This window comes from Desmodus rotundus, chromosome 2, assembly GCF_022682495.2.
Source record: "Desmodus rotundus isolate HL8 chromosome 2, HLdesRot8A.1, whole genome shotgun sequence".
Classification (NCBI taxonomy): Eukaryota; Metazoa; Chordata; class Mammalia; order Chiroptera; family Phyllostomidae; genus Desmodus; species Desmodus rotundus.
In genome coordinates this window covers 46202200-46228549 of record NC_071388.1, presented here as the reverse complement: position 1 = coordinate 46228549, position 26350 = coordinate 46202200, and the positions used below count along the sequence as shown (strand labels likewise).

At 39.2% G+C, this 26350-nt stretch overlaps 1 protein-coding gene across 11 annotated transcripts in view; it reads right to left on the bottom strand.

Annotated features, from left to right (window-relative positions):
• Nucleotides 1-26350, bottom strand: part of LPP (LIM domain containing preferred translocation partner in lipoma) — a 633676-nt gene that overhangs the window by 367143 nt on the left and 240183 nt on the right. For 10 of the 11 annotated variants that reach the window (XM_053918206.1, XM_045199196.2, XM_053918207.1 and 7 more), the window contains one exon: nucleotides 2394-2447. The exons of the other annotated variant lie outside the window; for it this stretch is intronic. In XM_053918206.1, coding sequence (XP_053774181.1) covers nucleotides 2394-2447 — 54 coding nt within the window. The remainder of the gene's footprint in view (nucleotides 1-2393; nucleotides 2448-26350) is intronic. 11 annotated transcript variants of the gene reach the window in all.

The window sequence follows — 26350 nt, the reverse complement described above, 5'->3', positions numbered from 1 at the left end:
AGTTCTTCAAGCTCAACTATCACAGGCTTCTTATTGCATTATTTACAGTGGAGCCTGCACTTTAAAATGTGGACAGATGGTAAATGTCTTGAACTCAGAGACACATGTGATAAAAGAGATATTGTAGAATAGACAATGGGCCTATTGGAGGAAAGCAAAACTAGGTGAGATAGTTGGAATAAAAAATGCTTAATAACTCTGTAATCAGACTAAGAACTATTAAGAGAATTCTGACTGTAGCTCAGCAATTTTAATAGGCAAGTAAACAAAAGAATATGCCTCTAAGTTACAGTAGGAGTAAGTTCAGCTTAAGAGAGAAGGCGAACTTTCCCTGTTGAAAGATGGTAAAATGTAAAGAACAGAGTGTGTGGGTCTGTGTCTGTCCATGTGTGCCCATGTGTGTCTGTCTGTGGCTAAGAAAGGGGGGATCCTTTCCATATATTTTTTAAACAATCAACGAACATCTGTCTTAAGTGCTTAGGTGGCAATCCTCCTAGAGAAAAGCAGCAGGACAGAATCAGCAGCAGTACCTTCCAACTAACCATGTTAAGCTGTAGACCTTCCCATTAATGCACACCCTGTCCTCTCTGCAGGCCGGGGAAACCCAACTGAAACTCCCAGCCCTGTGTGTTACAGGAGCCTTGAGCAAACAGGCAAAAAAGAACACTGCATCAGGCAACTGGGGCCGGGAAGTGATACATGAAATCTAAGACAGAAACATTTGCTTTTAGAAGAAGTGGAGTAGGCACAGACAGATGTCTACAAGCCTGGCTTCCTCTTTACCCTTTCCCTCACCACCCAAAGCCTACCACATGCAAAACACTTTTATTCATCAATTACCAGGTGAAATGGTTCACTCAAAATTACAGGCTAGTAAAATTCAGAGCTGAAAGTGAACCCTCCCTCTGCCTTGGTGAGAAGCCGGAAAGGATCTTGATTAATTTCCTCCAAGTCATCCCACATCATTCAGCTGATGTTCAAAGATTTTTTTCTTTGTGCCAGACATAGCACCATGAGGCAGTTAAAGGGTAAGCTGGGCAAATAAAGTAGTATGTCCCTGATTCCCAAATGCTACTTTATGCCAATTAAACTTCAGAAAATAGTCTGCTACACATACCACTAACTTGAAAAGGGAATGAATAAAAACTGCTAAGAACCCAGCCAGCTATGCATATTTTTTCAAGCTGCCCTTGCTAGTCTTGAGGTTGAAAGGCAGTGACACTGAGAAGTAATGTGGCTAGCTGGTGGTAGCAGAGCTGTCACCCACTGTAGTAACATGGGATGAGCATATATGGAAAGGCACATGAATACAGAGCTTGCTATCCCTTCATGAAGTGTGTGCCTCAGTTAGAGGGAAAAAGGGACAAGACTTTACCAGCAAAGAAGGTGGTACCGGTTATGTATGATAGTAGTGGAAAAACACAAAGGAGTAATTAAGCTGAGATCATCAACTAAAGTCTGGACCCATTACATTTATATATTTCTTCTTCATCCAAACATCCTTGTAAACCTGCACACCTACCCGGGAATTTAGATAGCAGCCCCTTGTGTGCCTCCTTACACAGTTCTACCACAGTGTCTCTAAACTAGACTGCATTAGAACCAAAGCTTCTCACAAGTAGAGCCCACTCAGAGTTTATCTCGATAACCCCACCACTTGGCATGAGGTTGGGGCCATTGCACACTCTCCGTAAATGCAGGATGAATGATGAAATAAATAAAAAGCCATTTAATCACTCCATTGATATATACTTTTAAATGACCTGATGCCTTTTCATACGTCAATGGCACATGACCAAGGGGCTCTGAATAAAGTGCAGAGTCTGATTCAGCAGCTGTGGGGCGAGGCCTGAGGATGCGGATGCAGGCACATGGACACCACACACAGCAGCATGACTCAAGGGCTCTTCTGCTCGCAGCTGCTGGCTCTTCAGCTTTCTTCTGGGGAGAATTTTCGAACTTTTAAGGAAAATCTAAACGTTAAGGTAAGCATAAGTGAAACCACTTAGGGACTTCTCAAATTAAGAATTTAAATTATGAGTGCATAAGAGACTGGGCTGAAACACATACACAGGTGAAACACTGAAATATGGTGAGCAAATAATAAGCTTTAGGTAAAGACAGTTATTCATTTCCATTCATAATAACTAGCAGAGAAAGGAAATATGTTCTAAAGAAAGAAGTACAACATTTCAAGCCCCAAAACCTAAAACACAAGCCCCACTGCAACCCTTGACTTTGAAAAAGGCAATGCCAGCATTTCAGGTTCAATCTTCCTCGCCTGTGAAATGAGGGTAAACAATAGTCACTTCACTGTGTCACTCTGTGGATCAAAGTAGTGGAAACACTGACTTTGCACCTTTTTAGACCAAAAACCAAAGTAAAAAACTAACCTTTTGGGCCACAATGCACTACTTCTGTCTGGACATCTGTAAGTGCCTGTGAATCTGAAGCAAGGACATCATGAAACCGCATTTACTACACGTAATGGAAAACAATGAAAATGTCCATTACATTTACTTATTTAAAAAGTGGTGGTTGTGACCCACAAAGCGATAACGAGCCATAAATGGGTCCCCGCCCACCATTTGAACATCATGAAGCTCAATTGCGTGTACGTGACTTGTACAGTGTCTACATAATGAGCACTTAGCGCCACTCATTAACACGCTGCTAGCATCACTACTTGTGATAACTGCATTTTGACTCCCTCAAACAAATGTCTACACAGAAAAATCAAGTCCAAACAATGACAAGCGTTCTTTCTTTTCCCTTACACTCAAAAGGGCAATTCACTCTAAACTTGCCCAGTAAGCGAAAGAGGCCAAATGTGAGAAGATGAAACTCTCTGAACAACGTTGAGTAAAGAGAACAAGTGAAAAAATGAAACAAATACAAAAGGAGTGACAGTCCCATAAAGTGAATGACTTATGTCACAGCTACAGCATTCTCCTCACAGGCTACTGATTACGAAACCCAGCAACTCTTGAGACTTGATTTACAATCCCACCCTCAACTGCATCTTCAGTTTGCATTAAGGCATGTATGTCACCAAGAAAATGACAGCAGAAAGCACACTGAGTGAAATGTTTTAAAAATGAAGCATTCAAAGTTTAGGACAACATATACAATAATGGTATCATCTGTGTGATAGCATACATACACATCTACCTCGTACCATTGGGGAGTATCTTTTAAATGGATTCCTAAGAAACTACTAACAGCAAGTTGCCTCTAAGAAGCAGCAGAAAGAATTATGCAATGGGGAAACAAGAGTGGAAGAAAAACTTACTTTTCATAACTTATACCAATTTTTAACCTATTGCTATTTTATAATTTTAAAATAATACATACACACAAAACAAAAGAGAAATTTTCAGTACCTACAATTGTGTCACCTGAAAATGTTGAACTGCCTAAGGTTTTAAAAACTAGCCCTGGGGGGTGACAGAGGACAAGCAACCCTTGAGGACAAGCCCCATTTAATGCAAGACCTCTCGGTCTTTGCAAACTATTTATTATCCATTGGCTATAACTGAAAATATGAAAGGAATTTCCCTGATTTACTCAATATACTCTTCCTATTAGAGACAGGAGGAAGCGCTTGCTTAGTCAGAGAGCCAAAGCCTCCACCCCATCTCAGCGTGAGCATGAAGCTCTGTCCTGGAGAGAGACTGAGCACCATTAATGAAGCGGCTCCTGGATTCCTGTTCTGCTCCTGTGTCTTGAGTGCTCAGCCCCTTTGGGAGCTCTCCAGAGCAGCGAGGGTCCTGAGGGCACGGTTTTGCATTCCTGGCCTCCTGGCCTCAGGACAAAGGCTCAGCCTCCCTCCAAGGACACATCTTCATCTGCAAATGAGCAGGGATGTAGCTCTGACTGAGTAACTTCAAGTCCTTAGTTCTCACACTAGACACATGTGGAGTTCAGGCTTTTCTTATACATAATTATATGTGAGAGAAGTAACCTTTCTATTTTTCTTTTATTTTCTGCTGCTTAACTAAAAAATAATTTGTTGATTCTGATACAATATTGTTAACAACTGCATTTAAACAGAAAGAGTAAGACTAAAAATAGTGATGAAACACAATCTTGTTAATGGCACAGCAAAATCAGTACTTATATGGTACTTGTATATATGTGAGTGTTAAAGATGAACTTTTCTCAAAAAAAAATTAACGAGTGGTATCAAAAGTCATAAAAATACTTACACACTTTAATGTAGCAATACCACTTTTAATGAATTACCCTATTAAAATAAAGAAGTAATGGAAAAGTATACAGAGAATCATGTTAAAGAATCTTCATCACAGTGAAATATAATCAAAATAATCAGAGTGTTCTACTGATAAAGTATTGATAAAAATCAGCTGTAGTCAGTCAAACACTAGAAAATCATGCAGCCATTAAAAGTGATGATGTTGAGCCCTGGATGGTGTGGCTCAGTGGATTGAGCACCAGCCTGCGAACCGAAGGGTCACCGGTTCGATTCCCAGTCAGGGCACATGCCTGGGTTGCAGGCCAGGTCCCCATTGGGAGGCATGTGAGAAGCAACCACACATTGATGTTTCTCTCCCTCTCTTTCTCCCTCCCTTCCCCTCTCTAAAAATAAATAAATAAAATCTTAAAAGAAATTGTTTTAATGATGATGTTGATTTAGACCTGACATCTATTTCTTCACTGATCGAGCGCTTTCTTTATGCCAGGCATTGTTCTAGACACCAGAGAGAAATCAAACTAATTAACTAAATAGTAAAGTAAACACATTTTTTAAAAGTGCTATGTTCATGGACTTTATACCCTATCAGGAGGAGTAGAATACTCAAAAATGATTTAAATAAAAGGTATTTAATATAAGTGATACATACTACACAGAAATATAGAGCAAGGAAGGAAGAAGAGACTGTCAGGTTGGTGAAGGAATGTTGCAATTTTAAAGAGAAAGGCTGGGAAACGCCTCACCAAGGTGGTATTTGAACAAAGATGTCAATCCAGTGAGGAAGTGGTCATGGAGTACGTGGAATAAGAGCACAGGAAACTCTCTGATACATTATCGTGTAAGGAAAAACGTGTGCTACTGAGTAGTGTTTATAACATGGTCCCTTTTTTTGTATAAACCCATATGTTAACAATGGTTGCCTATAGCTTGAAAGATGACGAGTTGATTTTTTTATTCTTTCTCTTTTGAGTTTAACGGTTATATAACAAATGTGAATTATAGGCATGCATTTTTTAAAAATCAAAATAAAGATACTTTGAAATGAATTATAGAATCTACTCAAAACCCAGTGTTTAATTTTAATGCACCACTATATTTACCCAAACCAAAATGCAATGTCTTCGTCATCTTTCTAAATAACTTAGCTTGAAATACTCTTTGAAATTTTCAAATTAAAAGCAAAAAGAATTATTATCCTAAAGTAGATGAAGTCTCCCCGGTTTTCAGTTGGGCGGTTTCATTCTACAGTCAGCTAGCACAGAGTCCCGGGGCCTCCACTGACTTCAACAGCCCACACGCGTAACCACGACTGAGCAGTATCCAGGTGAGCACCATCCCGCATCGCATCTAACCAAACTCTATTTCTCTGTCTCACACTGGCTTCCAGAAGCTTGCTGAACAACAAATTCAATTACTTAGTCAAAAACATTGAATGATTTTTCAAATAATATGATTTAGAAAGATAATCTGCTTCTACCAATGGACTAGAACCAAATAGCCTTTCTGAGTCTACCGAGTGTCATTTGTCTTACAAAAACATGGTAATTGCTACCCAAACAACCAACCACATCATTGAATACCAAATATGGTCATTCAAAACAAATATGGCAATGAGTTCAGCCTAAGCACCAGTCTCCTACTAGACATTGAGGTATCTTCAGCCCCAATACCAAAAAGTATATTTCCTCAGTTTAAAAATGAAATAAAACTTTTTTACAAACCCATGACGTGGACAGAGAATGAGGCACCGGTCTGGGGTATTAAAAAAATATTAAATCTAACACTGAAAAGAGAAGCTGGCAAACAAGTATCGATGTGATAAGAGACTATTCCAAAAATATCCCTTTCCTTTGGAGATGGAACATCAGCCGGGGGTGGCCACTGAAAACAGAAGCTTACCTTCCTTCCAAAAATGGCGACAAAGCTGGAGGGCAAGTGGTTCTACAATAAAAACACTCTAAGTAGCTCATTTAAATTATTCACCACTGCTATATCTGGACAGACTGAACCATCCTCACTTTAAATGACCACATATTGCTCCTTCTTGATTTAGCTCTTTTATTAGAGCACATAGCCTGCTCTTTGTTAGTTTAATTGTAAATCAATTGGTTTCTCCTACTATAAGCTCCTTGAGGGAAGGCGTTCTGTTTACTCATCTCTATATAGAGTATACAGAGCACACAGGAGATGCCTAATCAATGGTAATACTATCATTATTGTAAATTATCATTATTCCAAATCTCTATTCCATTAAATCAAACTCTGAAAGAATGAACAAATATATTTTACCATGGAAAAATGTGTCCTTTTCTAATTATTAGCATAAGGTCACTAAACTACAATCCTGGTGGGTAACAGGTCCTGCATGATGCTTATAATTTCACCATTAATAACATTAGTCCTAAAGTAGCCACCTTCTCCTATCATTGTTGTTGTCGTTGTTGTTACACAGACTATTACTCAGATCATGTCTTCCAATACAGGCACGAGGTGTTCATCCCTAAATCACCTCCCAGCTATGGGGGCACCCTAGCCTCTAGAAACATTGCAGTCATATGTATCACACTTGATATTTCTTCCACAATGAAAGATCTGTAAAGAGGTCTTAACCTTATTTATATCCCAAGTCATCTTAGAAACTCCTTCATATCCTCCAGGAATTTTGGAGAGTCAGATCTTTCCCATCAAGGAGAGGTAGGAGTGGAGGAGGGGCAGGACAGTAAAGAAAGAGGAAGAAGAGAAGTTACATGGACAAAATCTCAAATTGTTAGTGCTTGCAGGGCTGAAACCTATGCCACTTTTAATGCAGGGTGTGCATCGAACTCTCACGGGGGCACTTTCTTCTACTATGAACAGTGAGGCCTCACTCAGAATTCTTAAATTGGAATCTTCGGGGTCGAGACACAGACACAAGCATCCTGACAAGCTTTCTGGGTGATTCTGAAGAGCATCACCGACCTCCGTGGAAAACAAACCCAGTCTAAGGAACTATTCTAGATTAAAGAAGACTAAGGAGATACAGCAACTAAAAGCAACCTGTGATTCAGGATAGGATCCTAGACCAGGAAATGGATAGGAATAGGGAAATTGATAAAATTCTGTATAAAGTCTGTGTTTAGCAAGTAGTATTGTATCAGTGTTAATTTCCTGGTGTTGGTAACTGTATTGTGACTATATAAGTAAGACATTAACATTTAGTGAACCAGATAAAGGCTAAAAGAGAACCCTTGAGACTATTTTTCAACATTTGTATAAAGTCTGAAATTATTTCAGAATGAAAGTCGAGTTTTATTTTCTTTTAATTTTAAGGAAAAAAAGCCACTGACCCAGTCTAATAATTTTATTTTATAGATGGAGAAATTGCCAACCACTGTGGGAAAGTGAGACACTCAAACAGTGCAGAAGCACACCAAGAAACCGCTGGGGCCCCAAATCTCCTAACTTCTAGCTGAGGACACGTTTACCACAGTACATGGTAGATTCAGCACAGCCAACTGAGGCCTCTGGGGAAAGAGGAGGAAACTCGTTCTGCTCCTACAACCTCAGAAGACTATGAAGAACAGAAGAGGTGCTGCCTATGTATAAGACTTCCAAGAGATGATCAGGAGCCCATGACACATCCTAACAAAATCCAAGCTGAATGCAGCATGGATTGACTGGTAATCTTAGGCTGATGGGCAGCAGCAGTGAAGTCCCACAAAGCTTCCTTTTCCCGCTGCTGGAGCCTGTTTCCCCACTGCAGGAGAGTCCTTGAGGGTGAGGATGGCCACCCGAGACCAGGGGCCTTCTGTGATTTCTCTAGTCTTCATCTTTTATACACAAATGCCTTCAACTTCTTCTCACTGAAAAATTCTTGTTACTATTTATACAAAATGATGCCAAGCATTACTCACTCTCCTTCAACCTTGCCATTTCATCGAGTCTGAGGCTTAGCAAATGCACAAATGCTTTAAAAATAATCAGACACTCATTTCATTTCAAGGTGGTTGTTTTTTGGCATGTATTTTTTTTTTCAAAGGAATACTGGAGCTGACAGGTACTTGCTCTAAAAATTTACTTCACCACCTGCTAGCTGAAATATTGCTTTCATGGATTTATATTGTATTAAAAGGTCACTGGCTGTTTAAGTCTTAAACAGTTTTAATCATTCTAAAAAGTCTCTTAACGGTAAGAAAAGGAAGCTCAGAACAAACAGCAGCAGGGACTCTAATTAAAAGGGCCAATTCATCTAATTTTATTTGGGGTTAATTATTCAGGATTCACTCTTTCATGTGTAAGGAATAGCAATTAGTAATTTTAGTGATTTGAGAATCATTGGAGGTGTAATCAGTTAAAATGAGTGAGTGTTTACAACACAAGATGGTGAATTAGTCTCTCTCAGCTGGAGAACAGGAACATTAGGCTCCAAGAGATCAAGGCTAAGGATTTCAGACCCTAGTAATAACAGCCACTTCAGAATAAAACACATGTCAACAGCATCTAGCATTCTGTTTACTTTTAGCTAAGGCAAGGCACAGAAGCTTCATGAAATTACCTTTAACCAGATTTCCACCTTTGCTGCTGTTACCAATCGCTTGCATCTATTTGGCGCTTGCCACCATGGTAACCATAAATGCATTACATTAAAAAAGCAATTCTAAATGAACACATCATTTATAAGCAACCCAAGACACAGAATAATCAGGGCATTCATTTATTCCATGTCTGCACCTCTGACTGATGGCGGGCATCTCCACCTGCGCCTCTAGCTAGCTTCATGCTCAAAATGGAATTCACTCGCATACCTGCTTACCTCTCATGCATCCTCTATCACTACTACTTACTTCATGAAGATTCTCCCAGTCAGGTTGGGGAAAAAACCCTTTGCTCTGTTTCTGTCCCACCCACCCACCCACACAGAGTAGAGTGAGCTATATCAAATTACACGAAATTTCTCAAATCCATTTGCCACTCTTCAATTCCTCTTCACTGACACCAAAACACTTAATGCCTAGTTACCTCATATCAACACTTAAGAAACAGCCTAAACTGCTTCCATTCTCACTAACCTAACTCTCTCCAACTAATCTATACACTGTTGCCAGGTTGAATACTTCCATTGGCCCCCGAACAGCTAAAATAATCTTGAAAATGGACAAAGCTGGAAGGCTCTCCCTTCCTGATTTCAAAACCCACCACAAATCAAAACAGTGCGGTGCTACCATAAGAACAGATATATAGACCCATGAAATAAAATAGAGAGCCCAGAAATTAAATCTCATGTAGGTGGTCAATTGATGCTACGGTAACTGTGCTGGCGTTGTAGAGGAGGAGGTAGGGACCACTAGACCCATGAAATCTCTGCTCCAGGCTTCCCAAGACGTCATAGGACCTCATCCCGCATAGGCAGTATCCTGAAAAAGGATGGGCCTCCGATGAGGACATGGAGAGCAACTTGACAAGCTCAGTTCACCCTCCTAGAATGCTCCTGTGACTGAATTCTTTGGGATTACTGCTGCAAACAGTAGCTCTGGAGGTTTTGCACTTCCGACTGCTTGCTTTTGCTAAGCCACCTACTCAGTAATCTGCCTGACTAGCAGCCTTGACTCCAAGAATTTGCTCCTTCAGTCTCTGCTTTTCTGATTCTCAGAAATTGCTCTGTCAGAACTTCGCTCTCTATCATTTCTTCATATTGGAACCCAAGCTATTCTTGGAGACCCAGGTCACCTGCCAACCCTACACAGCCTTCCTTGGCTGCTCTTTGACAAAGGCATCTCCCCGCCCCTCACCCTCTGTAGCATGTCTAGAGTGCATTCACAATGTATCTGGTTGAGAAAAAAAGAGTCATTTGCTTCTGTTCCCTGTGTTCCTAGACTGCACCTATCAGGGATGATTCGTGGCTCTAGCCCATCAGGGATGAGACAGAAAAGAGTTAAGAAAGTATTTACCAAGCGGATATATGCATGAATTCTTGACAATTACAAGTTCAATTCTTGCCCAATAAATTATTCTTTGAAGGCAGAACATGAGAAATTGAGTGGCTATCAATTTCAAACTACATGCACACATATGGTGTGTGTGTGTGTGTGTGTGTGTGTGTGAGAGAGAGAGAGAGAGAGAGAGAGAGAGAGAGAGAGAGAACAAAAAAAAATGAAAGACTGAAAAAGGGAGACTCAATTAAATTGAAGGAACATCCCCATGGAGATAATTTCTACAGACAAAACATGCCCTTGCCTTGATCAGTAACTCAGGTGACTTCAATGTATAAAAGAAATAGCACTCTGGTATTCAAATGCATCATTTCCACTAATACCTGAACCATTTACTAGCTGTGTGAACTTGGAAAAATCATGAAACTCTGAGCCTCATTTTTTTCCCGTTGTAAAATGAGAGTAACAGCACTTGTCTTTACAGTGCCCAGGGTAAATTTAAGAATACTTTTACAAACACAACATCCTGCACAGTATAAAGTATTTTTATTGTGAAATGATTCTCTATGCAACTTAGCCACAAATGCTTTCTCATATTTGGAAATGCTAACACAAAGTGTAATCATTTACTGAGGGAGGATGTGCTATACACTTAACACGGCTCTTCAGATACAGTGGTTCTGAAGACCTGGGTTAAAGACAGAGAGACAAGAGGCATAAGAGTAGAACTAAAACAATAGCAAAGTGAAGTTCTAGCCAAATAAATAACTATTCTGCTCTCCCCAGAATGTTTAGAAATCTTAGAAAGGAACCACAGAAGGCGCCCTGAGGTGGCACTAACTTGGCACATCAAGTGCTTCTGCAACTGATTAACCCGACCTTTCCTCGGGTCTGGGAGTATTACTGGGTCACTTTATTTTTTTTTAATGGACAAACTGTTCTTGAACAATTTGCAAGACATAAACAAGCTATTGTGATGAATCAATCAAAGAAGACAGTTTTGTCCTCAAAATCCAGTGAAATTGCCAAGTCCAAACAACCAGCACAACCAAGCAGTCAGACACACAAAAACATCCCCAAATCCCAATGTCCCGGCTTAGCTCTGGATAGGCTTTTCTTTGCCCGTTTTGATCTGTAAATCTGCATCCCCACGTCTAACTGGGGAAGTCCCACTCAGTAGCAACTTTCAAAAGGCCTCCAAAGTCTATTGGATGCTTATCTTCCATCAACTTATGTTTTCTGAATTAGAATAGAATGCAACAAGTAATCTCTTGAAAATCAAGTGTTGTCTCTGGGGAAGCACTCCAAGAAAAACCTCATTCCTTGTATTTCATTCACTCTGCTTTCTTCACTCCCTCAGATTAGGAAGTCATGTGATGCAAGATAGTCCCGAATGCAAAGTCTGTGACATGTTCTGGGCAGAAGTTCAGGCACCTTGTTATTTTAGCAGACCTGATCGGGCTGCCCAAAGACATAATTTAGCTGAGTGAGGAACCATCCCCTCCTCCCGCTTCATTTGGCCAGCTGCCTAGGAAGGTCTTTCATTCCGAGGGCAATGGATTTATTGCTCCCTTTTATTTCTCCAACAGTAGTTCCAGTTCTCTGAGTTTCAAGTTCAGTGAGCTCAGCCTTGGCATCCGAGGATCTCCTTATGTCTCATCCTTAAGAGCATTTGTCCCAGGTCTGTTTGCCAAGGACATGGTGGCAGTTCCCTTCCTGGCACTTGAGTCTGCAATATTATGCTTCTGCTTATAAACAGACCCATCCCAACACTTGGGTTACCTCTCCAAGTCCTTCTGGCACTGTCGCGGCTTAACTGGAACTAATGGTATAACTTTATACACTCATGAAATTATCAGATTATAAGGGAACCAGAATGGAATAAGGAGGTGTGTTGGTCTTCAGGTCAGCAAACAACAGCCAAAATGCCAAATCCAGCCCATTTCCTGTTTTGGTAAATAAAGTTTTATTGGAACAGAGCTACAGTCATTAACTTACTTATAATCCATGGCTGCTTTTGTGTTCTGTTGGCAGAATTGAACAGCTGACTTTCTGATCAGCAGAACCTACAATATTTTCTGTCTGGATTTACCAAAGTTGGCCAAACCTGATCTAGTCCTCGAACTCACTTTACAGATAGGAATTCAGATTTAGTCAGGTTAAGCAGTGTTCCTATGGAATAAGTACAATTTCCAAAGCAGTATAACTAGAGCAATGCTGGGCATATGGTACTATGCATTCAATAAATACTGGTTATGGCCAGTGTCTGAAAAGAAACTTTATGCTCTTCAATGTGCAACAGTGCTAAAATGATTTTCTAAGCCAACGATGTTGCCCTTGCAAAATTCACTAGCTAGAAGAGAGGAAAGACATCAACAGACAATTTCAAATAATATTGTATGTATTAGTTTTCTGTTTTTGCTGTAACAAATTACCACAGAAATTATTTAAGGCCATACAAATTTATTATCTTACAGTTCTATAAATAATAAGGCTGTCACAGTTATCAAGGGCTAAGATCAAGGTGTGGGCCGGGCCGTGTTCCTTGCTGGAATCTCTAAGGAGAATGCATTTTCTTGCCTCCCCAACTTCTAAAGACTGCCCTCTTCCTTGGCTTGTGGCCACTTTGTTCCGTATTCAAGGCCAGCAAAGGCTATTGAGTTCTTCTTCACACCACGTTATCCCCAAGTCATCTTCTGTCTCCACTGTCTACGACTAAGGACCCTCGCGATAGCACTGGGCCCACTCACATGCTCCGGGACAAAGTCCCTACCTTAAGGTGAGCTGACTTAACAACTTTAATTCCATCTGCAACTTTAATTCCCCTTTGCCATGAAACCCAACATATTCACAAGTTCTGGAGACTAGGGCCTGGGCACCTTCGCGGGGGGAGCAGGGAGCGCTGTGTCTGCACAGTGCCAGAAGCCTGGGAGGGCAATTCGCCAGCACAGGGCTACCGCACAGACAAGAGCAAGAGCTCTTTCATGGTGCACATTTTCTGACTTCCCCACAATTTTCTAAAAATGCCACCATATTTCAGCATATTTTTTAATTTAAATATATTTTAAAGTTCCACTTCTGCCCCATAGACATTATTCTTTTCTCTTTATAACTATCATCTTGATAGCGCATTAAAGAAAAAAAGAAACCTATTAGATATTAGGTTGAGAAATTTTAGGAAGCAAGTTTGAGTTAGAATTTCACTAAAACCAGTAACAGACTCTCCCCATGGAATTAGTTTTCTCAGGTTCATTTTGTAGATAAGAAAACCCAGAAAAACTAAGGAACCTGCGCACACAGACCACCACTAAGACCTAGAGAAAGTTATTTCATCTCTCTGAAGTTCATAATCAGAATGAAATATGTTAGTGTAGGATTTTTGTGATGGTCTATGTGGCAATGCCTTAAAAAGGGGGAAGGAGTATTAAAACCCATCTGAGAAAAATTCATTCTATGAGTTTGCAAAAAGCTGGAGCAATATACAGCATATGCCTTGGATGGTGGAAACATTTTATTACAAGTATATTTAACTCTTCAGACAAAAATATAACTGACACTAAAAGGTATAAAACTATGATCTTTCACTGCTTCTATGATGTAGAAAAATTATGTTTGTTTAGAAAAATATGAAGCTTTTCATGGAACTGTTAACAAGTACATAGAGAGAGTATAATTGCATGTGCAACTCCCAAGGCACAGCAGTGAGAAGTGAATTACCTGCTTGGAGAATGTGTGAGTGACCAGTAACTGGACGTACGTAAGCAGAGGCAAGAAGACTACTTGATGTGAATACCAGAATGGACATACAAGCTTTATAAGTTCAAGAAACCCAGAAAATGGCTTGTAAAGGCCCTTTCAACACTGATAGTTTATGATTCCACGATTCAAAGTACAAGGGCCAATTACTGGCAATAGGAGACTCAGGTTTCTTTTTACGGGTACAGTCAGAAACCCCCACCTCATGACAGGACAGTTATCCTAACTGCAAGTAGGTGCTTCCTAAAGGTAGGATATAAAAATAATTCTCTAGGCAAGATCAGGCAAAAAAAAAAAACTTGCAATGTAAACAATACCTGTGTATGACCCTAACACCCAGGTCTCACTATCCCATTGAAAATGAAGCTTCTGTGTTCCAGTGTCCCCAAAAGCTCCATTCTACCCACTCTCAGGCCGTGATTCTTCAGAGGCCAAATATGGGCTCACCCAGAGGTATGAAGGGGCACACTTACACTGTCAATTCTTGCAAATCTTACTCTCTTCCATATCTATAAACTTGCTTAATGGAAATGGTCTCTTCCCTTTGATTTAATAGGTGTGAAGATCTGGTATAAAGGCTTCAAAACGTGAGAACTTTCCGATCTGGCCTTTGTTAACTGAGACGGAGGTAATTGAACAATATTTCTTAAACTAAGGTGTACACATTTCCACCCTTTACAATAAAAAAAAAAAAAGTAAAATACCAAATTACCAAGACGGAAAATTCCCACCGTAAACAACTGGAGCTACACAGGAGAGAAAAACAAGACATCCAGTCACAAAAGCTAAATGCCCTCCTGTTAAGAGAAAACATACACACATTCCCACGCAGAACCCTTTCCTTGTGAATAGAGCTAAAGGTGCAGGAAATAGTTTGATAGAGACATTATATTCCTTAGACAAAACTGAACCAGATTATCTGTTTGTTTATTAGATTGTGGATTTAGGCACATTGTTCTTCGCTAAGAGCTCTTGACATGAGCAGACACACACATTCTCTGGAATGAAGGCCTTTGTGAGAGTATTTTATGGTACTTAGGCCCTTGAAAAGACTTATAAAAGCTGTCACACCAGAGGATTAAACCCAATCTTTGGGGCCACCACATTAGGAGGGTCCAGTTCACTTCGCACAGCCTTAACTAGGACATGTGAGCTTTCTCGGACATAATACCAAACGGTTCCGACTCATTCGGTGTGGAATTTCTCATGTTACCCCCACCCACAAAGCAAACACAAAATCCTGAGTGCCGGGGGATGAAAATAAAAGCGGAGTACTCTAGAAATGGGATTCAGCTACAGTTCATTTGTGTCACTAAAAGAAAAAGATACTCTTGGCTTTACTTTTATTTAAATCTCAGTAAGGAACATTCGTAAGATGATAAATTCCCATTCTAATTTCATATTTTACTAACTGAATACAAGACCACAGCATCCACTTGGGTTCTCGTTTGTTTTTGTTTATTTGTTTCCAGAGTAAGGCTTTTAAAGCTTCGAACTGGATCTGAAATTAGGCCAGTGTGTAGAATTCAGAGTCTCATTTTAAGCTTTCTTAATATTTAAGAAACACAGAATGGCAATTCATCCTCAGACAATAGATGTATACCTGTGAGAAGACCTCATATTCCTGGAAACAAAAGGACTTCCCACACTTCATTCAAACACCTGTACCCTTTGTTTCTCCAAAATATAAAGTTGGGCTATAAAGTGCATATTTATCCCATAAATTGTAAAATAGGTATAATAAGTTTTGATCTATCTTTGTAGTCAATGACTTATCTATCTTTCTCTTCCTTGATATCTTATTCTTCCTCGATACCTTGATACTTGCTCTTCTTTTTTCTTAAATATTTCATTTGTACAATCAAGTAGACCAATGATATACAATGGAACTTTTTACAATTTTAGATATGTTCTCTATGGTGCTAATATTTGCCATGTGTAGCTATTGACTGCCTGGATTTTTTTTTTATTTAAGTTTAATTAATTCAGATTCAAATTAAATTTGTAGCTACAACATTGGACCTCACAGATTTAGTTATATTGTACTTAAAACGGTTCGTTCTACTCTTCAACCCTGCCAAAGAAAACATCTACTACAAAAGAAATCCAATTTTTCTGTCTGACTGAAGACTTTGACAACAAATAACTTAAACTATATTAAAGATTGTAGAGTAAGAGTTAAAAACATGAACACACACCTGCATTGCCATTTATCTGAATAGAGTAATACCTTTGGGAAAAAGAACCATGCCTTACTTTCTCTCAAATGTCCAAATCCAATACTGTGTCAAGCACACGTACAAATGAGCAACTATGAATGGGAAGTTTGCTTAGCATGCACTGCTACAGTGTAAAGGAAAGCAACACAATGAAAAGCCCCAGGTGCCAGTGCATGGGCTTTGTATAAACCTGGGACATACATTCCACAAGAAAGTTCTCATGCTTCATGAGGATGTTATGAGGCCCATGTTACTGAGAAGATGCAAAGTTTCTTACGAAAGCCTAGCATAGAATATGCAAAGCCCAGAAGCTGGTTAAAGTCTCCTTTCCATCTCACCAATGAGCAAGTGGGTTGCACAGCTGTAAAGTTCCTGCTCAGGCCGCATCCTAGCCTTGAACAGCCAGCACAATGCTCATGTCCTGTGACAGAGAGGAGGACATGTAATAACGTTAAGTTTAGCAGAACTGGATTCTTGCGAGTCCTCTTTCTGTGTAAAGATACTGTAAAGGCAGCTAAAAAAGTGTAAAATGAAATTGATGGGGAGGTTTTTATGCAAGAACAGGCGCACATTAATGGGATACATCATGCATGCATATACACTAAATATATAGTAAAAGAGATAGCAAAATTAATGAGGAAAGGTAGGATTACTCATTAAATGGAATTAGAAAAACATATAAGCCATTTTTAAAAATTAATTTATAGCCTTACCTTAAATGAAAAGTAGTCTCAATTTGATTAAAAGCTGAATATTAAAAAAAAATTTGAAACCAATTTGTACATGCTTGCAAATTGAAATAAAATTTAAAATACCCAAAAATGTAATGCATACTGCACGGATTCACTTATATAGAAAGCTCACATAATTGTCAACACACACTAATACAACAACAATATATAATTTTTTTAATTCAATAAGAGTGACATACATGTGAGAGGCAGTACAGTCTCAGGCTGAAGACTACACTGTTAGAAACCATGGAAGTGATTTTCTTGAGGATCCCTGACCACTGTCTTCTTGAAGCTGCTTCACAGCATCTTTCAACAGTTCTTCAGAAGCTATGGTGTCAAGTACTCTCTCCTCAGTCTGGCTAGTTTTCGATGGATGACATTATCTGTATTATAGCGTGGAGTGCTCAGAAACTAAATACCTAGTTTCCCAGATGAAGTCTGGCTGAGTGCGAGTAAACTGAGACATGAAGGGAACTCCACTCCATTAGAGGATACCCCTTGCTCTATACTGCTAATTCCTACCAAGGCTGTCCAGGGGCACACTCCTAACCACTCAATCTCAGGCATCACCAAGTGGCTCTCTGTCATCTCAATCTTGCTTGCTTCACGTTTTGAACACTTTACCAATGTTCTTCCAAAATAAAGCTTATAAGTAAAATTTGCATGTATGGTTGTAGAAACTAAAACATGGTTCCCTGAAATTTTACCATACTTCATAAGCCATAAGTGAAGAAGCGGAAACAGTCCGTTCCCCCACACTAGAAATGAAATCAGTGCAGATATCTGGGGCAAAGGATTAAGTAGAACACTGCTCCAAAGGTAACAGGCCCTGGAGCATGTCAAATGTTCTGGAATGAGCAAGGCCCGGTTTTCAAGTCCTACTCTTTCCAGGAGGAAATAATTAATCTGGAGATCAGTCATTTGAAGTCTTCAAAGGCCAAAGCAGAAAGAATACTTAAAGAGTTATCTTGACCTATATCTTGGTATAGGATGGATGATACCGAATCTAACGTGGAGGTGCCATTCTGAAGGGCCCATGGGTGACTTGTGAGGAGAGCGCTGCAAAGCAGCCTTGATCCCTGCACTGCAATCCCAGCCAAGTTTAAGAACTATGTGCCCTTTGTTCATGAGCCTTGTTCAGGCACGAAAATAGAAAAGGCAGACATATCCTAGAATGTTGATGTGAGCGTTAATGGACATAAAGATGTCTTCAAATGAATGAAGCAATTATTTATTTTCCAAGAATTTTCATCATAAGGCAGACAAAACTAAAGCCAGAATTTTTACATAATTGACTAAGGTCCTCAATGTGCAGAAGTGATTTCACCAAATTGTTGCTAAGAAATTGTCAACCATCTCTCTAACCACCTTTCCTTGAATGTAGACATTCCAATTTCAAGCAAAAGATTCATGGATATTAAAAAAAAAGGTAAAAACCTGTCTTTCTCTAACTAGCTTATTTCACTTAGCATAACGTTCTCCCGGTCCACCCATACTGTCTGAGAAAGACAAATACCATATGACTTCTCTCATATGTGGAACCTAATGAACAAACTGAACTAACAAGAAAAATAGACACAGGCTCGAAGATAGAGAGCAGGATGATCGCTGGGGGCAGTGAAGATTAGGGGGTGAAAGGATTAAGCAAAAAGGAAAAACGCACTCACGGACAGCAGTGTGGTGATTGTGGGGGGAAAGAAGGATATAAGAGGGCTATATGGTAATGGAAAAAAATACCATATTTTTTAAAAAAGGTAAAAACTGTTAACAAAGACAAAACATGGACATGTAACTGAGGCATTCTTCTGATCTCAAAATGAAGGATCCAAAATGAATAATCAACATTTATTACTAAGAGAAAAATAAGCATGCATGTAACCTAATTTCTATTGCTATGACCCAATATTAAAGTCCAGAACTAGGTGTGGTGGGAAATATGAAACCCTGTTTCCAATTAGACTAGAAAGGGCCCCATGACAATAGACTCCCAAACTTTCCTTTTCCATGGTTTTTATTTTAAAAAGTAAAACCATACTTATAATAACTATTTTGGAAAATAGAGCTAATGAATCAAGTTTTTAGAAAAGTCAGCGGTGAACAGAAAACACAGAAATTGAAGAATGGGAATTAAAAACCAATACATAAATTCTTCTCCCTTGCTCCTGTTAATGGACCATTCGGTGACACACTAGTATGTGAGGACTTTGGGAAAATGTGCTGTGAAACCAAGCATCAGTTGCACTTGTCAGGAAGTTGTGGCCAGTGTGGTTGAGTGCCATTTTGTATTTGCCATCTCTGCTTCTGCATCCCATTCTTATTTTTCCTTCATTCCTGTGTACCCTGGGTATACTTCTCCTTCCAATCAAGGCATAGGCTTCTGCATCAGGTGCTGTTTTCTCAGTAATCTAGTCTAAGACAAACACCTACATTGTACAGAGCTTGGTTAAACAAAGACGCACTTCCTTGACTTAGGGAATGGGAGAAACCACTGTAATAAAAGTATCAGAGAGTGTGCTTATTAACCTGGGCTGATTTCAGGATCTATACTTACAGAAATTTGTAAAATAAGACCACAACTCCACTATAAATAGAAGATTAAATGATATTCTAAATAATTTAAGAATGTTAGTTGTTTGGGTTCGGTGCAAAAGTATCGCTAAAATTAATCTACTTTAGATAATCTTATGATAAACTCAGGCCAATCTGGGATGTCTTCCAACCCAATATGCCCCTAAAGTTTTAACCCTGAACCAATAACAGTCCTACATCCAGCCCCCAAAGCTAAGCCTACCTTCAGAAAACAGTGAAATAAGGAAAAGGAAATAGTGTATTTTCTAAACCCCTCTTCCACAAAACAGTAGCCACACCCAAGCTCATGCAAAAGCTACATGATCAATACCTTCAAAAGAAGCTTCTAGCACGTTCTTCATGGTTGAGAGAAGTCTTTTAGACACACCCACTAAAGATTAAAATTTATAATAGCAATTAAATGATATGATATCTAGGGCTAGCTTCAAAATAATCTTGGATGAGGGAAAGGAACAGGTGTAAAGATAAATCAAGAATGGCTATAAGTCAAATCATCACTGAAGTTGGATAATATATTCATGGAGGTTCATTATAGTATTCTTGTTACTTCTGTATATGTTTAAATTTTTCCATAATAAAATGTTTTAAAATTAAAAGCATATGTTTTTAAAGTTAGAATAATAACCCCCACTATCCTAAGGCTAAAAAAGGTAATGCAGTTTATCGTTGTTCATTTCATTTCTTAGTTAAATGTACTACCTTCATCTTGTTTTACAAAATAAAAAAGTAGACAACTCTTCAGAATCAAGAAAAAGACCATCTTCAAGGTAGTCTCAGCCAGTATGTTTAATGTTTCATGTGGGTTGGAAGTGTCTTAAATTCCTGCTGAATTTTTTATACACATACACAATTTAACCCATATCTGAGTTCTCCTTCAGTTATCTCTTCAAAAACTTAAAAAGGTGCCTAGTGCATGCAAAATGAAAATCCACTTGGTTGGAATTTACTAGAAGCTGTTTACATTGGAAATCTAACTTGTGAATGCCTGAGGTAACTGCACAAGTACAATATTTGCATTTGCCTAAGGAAATGAACTAAAAATACAATATCTTCTGCCCTGAATATCATCTCAAAGCTAAATACCAATATGCTGCACATCACTAATATACCATTATGATTGCTATGGCACTAACTGAGTGACCTCAAAGGACGAAGAGAACACTACCAGAATTTAATTCACAAATCACCCCCCTGAGGAGTGCCGATTGTTGGGAGAATTGACACTTAAACAACGTGATTCCAAACCTGGGATCATTTCACCAGGCTCATTGTAGTGAAGAGCCAGGATTCAACTCTCACTGGGAAAACTATATCCAGGCGAATTCTATCATGTTAATGTATAATGCATTTTTTGTTCTTTAAAAAACAAGATGTAATTGAAATTAGATTGGCACCCAAATGCTCAATACTCCAGTATATTTGTCCTATGCACTGGAAACCTTTGAGAACGATACTATTCAACTACACAACAACGATGGCAAGTTTGGGGGACAGGGGCACATTGCGAAGTAGGAAGAGATCTTAATGTCACCAACTTATTACTGTACTGGAATATCTTTGCTCCCAGATCTCTCAAGAACAGTATTGTCCAGATTTAGTTCAAAGTCTTTAGCACCTTCTGAGGAGCCCTGCTCCATTGTTTAACAGGACAGAATTCTGGGGAAGACTCCACTGTTCCAAATCTACCACCTACATGCACTCTGAATATACACAGAGAAAACCGAGCACTTCTTTCTAATAATGGGTTTCAAATGAGTCTTGTCCAGACATTAAATTCTGTGACTAGTACACGTCTGCTTTGGATACCAAAAGGGAGTGCTAGAGTTTCTAAAGAGTTAACACAAATACTAGAACTGCCTAATTATCTGCAAGGAGTAACTCCAGCTCTGGCTAGTTACCTCTTGCCCTTTCCCTCAAAGGATTTGGTAACTAAGTGACTGCTGCATCCTGCATATAGGCAATCTTATAAGTAATTATAGACTATTATCACATCATTGCATGCACTTTTCTACCTTGAAATTAGCTCCTTTTCTTCTAAATCAACAGGCATTTCCTACATCCCGGCTCCATTTCTTTAGCTTACTTCTTTGCTCAATGTGTTCACATTCTTCTTCAACCAGAAGCCAAGGTTGGCTCTACCATGAGTGGTCACAGGGCATGCATTGCTTCTTTGAAATACTATGGAATATTTTCAGACCTATGAGCATACTGACGCACACCAATCTCCATCCTGATTCCCACATACCCAACCCCATTCAGAATTAAACTCTTCAAGTCTGGCACCAAAGTCCTCAGCACGATTAAGCCTTGGCTGATTTCTTCATTCAAATTATTTTCTGTTTTCATTGCTTTCTCCTAGTAGATACCTGTGTCTCCCTTATGGTGTGACAGCTTTCTACCTTATAATTATATCTATACCTACCTATCTGTCAGATCCCTGCTCAAGAAAATTATGATTAATTTATATGCCTCCTATAGTAGCTTTTCAGATATTTTTGATCATGGCCCAGAATAAGAAATATAGTTCACACTGAGACTGAGCATGGATGTAAGTACATGAACACACGCGTGCACAACTGAAACAAACATTTTCCAAAACTATACCGACCCTAACACAAGTGAAGTACTTACTTTTGCTGGTCATATCACAACTCATTGATTTGATTTATGACCTACTGTGTGACCCACTTCTCAGAGTACATAGTGCAGGGTTTCTTACATAGTGTCAATATATGTCAAAATTAAATAAATAAATAAACAAACAAACAAACCAGCCTAGAAAACAAGATCTACTTTTTCACAATCATATTTGTCAACTTAAGTTCTCTTTGTTCCCTTAATAAAAAGATTCCCTGTGAAATCCTGGACAAAACTAATATCTTCTACAAAAGTGAAGCAATGAGAGTTGGTTTTACAACCTTCAGGGCAGGTCACATTCATTTTTTGCCCCCCAAATTCACCAACATTGTCTACCTCATTCCCTAGTCAGTATATGGTGATAAAAATTTCACTTTAGCCCTGGCTGCTGTAGCTCAGTGGATTCAGCACAGGCCTATGAACCAAAGGGTCGCCGGTTTGATTCCCAGTCAGGGCACATGCCTGGGTTGCAGGCCAGGTCCCCAGCAGGGGGCGCTCGAGAGGCAACCACACATTGATGTTTTTCTCCTCTTTCTTCTTCTCTTCCCCCTCTCTAAAAATAAATAAATAAAATCTTTTTTAAAATTTCACTTTAATCCTAATTTTTAAATCAAGTACACAAATCTACCATTTTCAACCACAGTTTATGTCTTACACAGAGCAGGTGATTGATAAAATTATACTGACTTAAGTCTCATACATGACATCAATTATTTCACCAATCAGGGAAACCAAGGATTTGAGCACTTTTCCTCTCAGTGTTTTATTTATCTCAAACATTAAATGAGCCCTACTATCAGGAATGTATAAAGCACAGACTTCAGCTTCTCCTGGGTGAGCGTAGATTCAATTCTACACAAACCATTTAAGAATTTCTGTAGAACTGGAAGGCCAACCATATCTGGTCAATACAGTCCTTTACCCTCCTTCTGCATCTGTATGATGGTAGCACGTGGCTCCTCCTCCAATGTCATCATTAACATTCCCTTGAGATTTCATTAGGCTCTCAAGTAAAAATTCAGTCTTTATAAACTGCCTGAAGCCATCCAACTTGATGAATTAAACTATGCTTTCTATTAAACTGCCTTCTACTCGTTCTGGCCCCAGAATTCTGATTCTATACCAGCTCAGCTCTTATGAAGACGAATTCAAAAACAGGGGATCCACAATTTGTATCACTGGGGTTGTATAAAGGATACATCTCCAAATGCTCACTGCTTGAGTTGTTTTTCCAACAACATATTGTGAAGACCTTCTAGAACATAAGATAAGCAGTTAGCATATCTTTGCAAGTAATATCTAAACCTGAAGTTGTTTTCAAAGAATACAAATACAGTTTTATACCTGAATTATTTCTAGGTAGAAAAGTTTTAACATTTAGTTTATCTCAAATTATAAATTTTAGATGTCTACCACTGAGTAATCTTTGAAAAGATTAAAGTCTTGAAAAACACATCAAAGAGATACATTCGTTTTCCATTGAAAAATGTTACTGAAAATTATCAGAGCCCACGATTCTCAAATATTATGAACTGAGACTGTCAATGGCTTTAGGCTTCAATTACAACACTGAATAGCCTGAGCCCTGAAGATCCAGCCCACTCTCCTGTGTGGTACAGGCTGAGGAATTCTCCCCACCACCCAGGACCACACTAGCCAACCTGACACATCAAAGGAGAGTACGTGCAGTAGACGCTGCATTGTTTCCACTACATTGTGCTGCCTGGAAATCAGGAGACATGCGTTCTTGCCCCTACGCTTCAGCCATACTGCTATGAGAACCTGGACAACTCACTTTTCCTTTAAACCTTATCTTTCTCCCTCTAAAATCAGGTGCTGAGAAGACCTCAGTGATTTTCAAACCCAGTTTCACAGAATCATGTGGGAAACTTTTATAGAGTCCTGATGCGCAGGCCCACTGCAGAACAATTGGATAACATCTTCTGGAGGGTGAAGCCCTGACATTTGTATTTTATACAATCTCTACTACAGGATAGCCAGGGCTGATGGCCTAGATGATCTCTGGGTTTTTCTCAACACTATCTAAGGTTCTCTGTCCAAGAGAACCAGAGTTAGACCACTCAGGCCACAAGTCTCACACGCTCCCACATCTCAGAAAGCTGCTTTAATGCCGACAACTGAAGGAGAGACACCACCTCCTCTTCAGCAGCCATGTGGCCACCAGCACCTGAAGTCTGAAAGCAACTATGAAATAGCAGTTGAGCAGTTTCACGGTCAGCCCATCATTTCTAGAAAGCCTACAAGTGATAATTAGGGCTAAAAACATGAAAGAAAAGTAAAAAGAACAATAAAAACAGTCCAATCCTACTCTAGATGGCTCTGCCCCATTGCCATTTTAAAAACATACACTTTGGCAGGCACGAGGTTTTTGAAGAAGGGAGAAGGTAGGACTTGGAGAATGGCAAGGAACGCAATGCACTACAGAGAAGCGGATACATTCTGGAATAAGGCAAGTATTTCATTCAGTCAGAGAAAAATTAAGGAAACTCAGGGAAACACAGTTAGATAAGTAGAGTAGGGCTAGATTATTTTTAAAAATAAAAATAACAATTAAAAAGAGAAAAGAAAAGAATACCAAAAAACCCACACAAGTTTTCAGATGGCACTGAACCAGCAGTGGCCTCAGGCGTTAAAGACAGAGAAATTAAGTGCCTTCCACGTGAACCAACAGGTTACAAAGAAGCTTTTACACAGAGCTGAAATGATCTACAGTCCATTTTTATGAAGTGCTGACCCTGACAGCCCGCTGGCACAGAGCCTGGAGGGTGGCAGAAAGAGACATATTTAAGGAAAACTAAAAGTGAAACGCCACCTGCTACTTTCACTGGTTCACAAAGGCCAAGTGAGATTTGAGTGGCAAAAGGAAGCCGAACCTGCGGGCTCACTTCAAATCACGAGACAATTCCAGCATGCTTACTAAAGAGAGCTGTTTCCAGTCATTTCGGTGGTGCCCTGCATGCTTTTTTCAGGTAAGTACTGTGGACAGGACTCTCCTGAGATTATTAAGCACAGAACACATGTTCAAGCCCACTACCTTCAAGCAGAGAATGAAAAAGTTGTTTTTTACTGAAAAATGAAAGCATTAGGTGCAGAAGTGGCAGACAACTCCCACTCCCCACCAGATGGGACACGAAAGAGGCAAATGAAATAATTCATTAGGAAAAGAGAGCCCTGTAAGGATGATGGAACTGACAGCACATCGTTGCAGCTGTTCTATATCACAAATGACAGGGGAATGCTTTCTCCTCTCACCCTGACGTATGTGCACGCGTGTGCATGCACGTGTGTTTGAGAACCACTTGAGCCATTATATATTTATTTCTGGCTGGTCTATGTCTTCCTTTTTACAATGTAAAATTCAGGAGAACAAGGGCTTTGGTAGCCTAATTCCCAGTCCTAAAACAGTACCTAGCACACGGTGGGTTCTCAAACATTGCATAACTGCCTGAGTGAATGAACAAATTGCCATCCTTTTCTTTTCTATCATGAACTTATGCATCCATATTTTTTTCACAAAATTCTGAGAAAAATCTAGTTCAGGTATAACAATACATGTTTTCCGGTTAGTATGTCATCAGAGAGGCAGACACAACCTATTGATGTCAAGTGTAGGATTTAGATGCATAGCTAAAGTTGTAAGACTATTTTGTCCACAACTGTGTTCTAATTTCTCAAAATTTACCTCCATACCTCTTAGATTTTCATAAGATACATGCATAAATATAAAGCCAAACACACGTAGACATAAACTGATTATTTGCATTAGAAAAAGAATAAATAGCTTACCATATCAGTCCTGTACAGGTTGAAACTGCCATCCTTGTAGGTTAAAGTATCGAAATAATTTATTTGTTCTATTTGCAAGAAGTAAAAGTGTCTGAATTTCCAAAGATGAAATTTCCAGGTTGGCACATTTTAATGAAGAGAGGAAAAACAGATTCTGAAGAGGTTTGAGGCAGATTTAAAGGTGTATTTTTAAATTATGCACTGTATTTTCAAAGTGAAGAATCTCTAGAGAAAGGGGGTGGGGAGGTGGAGGAGGGTATAGGGGGATAAATGGTGATGGAAGGGGACTTGGGGTGGTGAACCCACAATGCAATATACAGATGATGTATCATAGAATTGTACACCTGAAGCCTATATAATTTTATTAAACATTGTCACTCCAATAAATTCAATAAAAAAAATCTCTCCTTAAAGTTCATTCTTTATATACACGCTGACAAAATTAGGGACACATCATCCTTTACTGAATGAGAGCTTATTAGA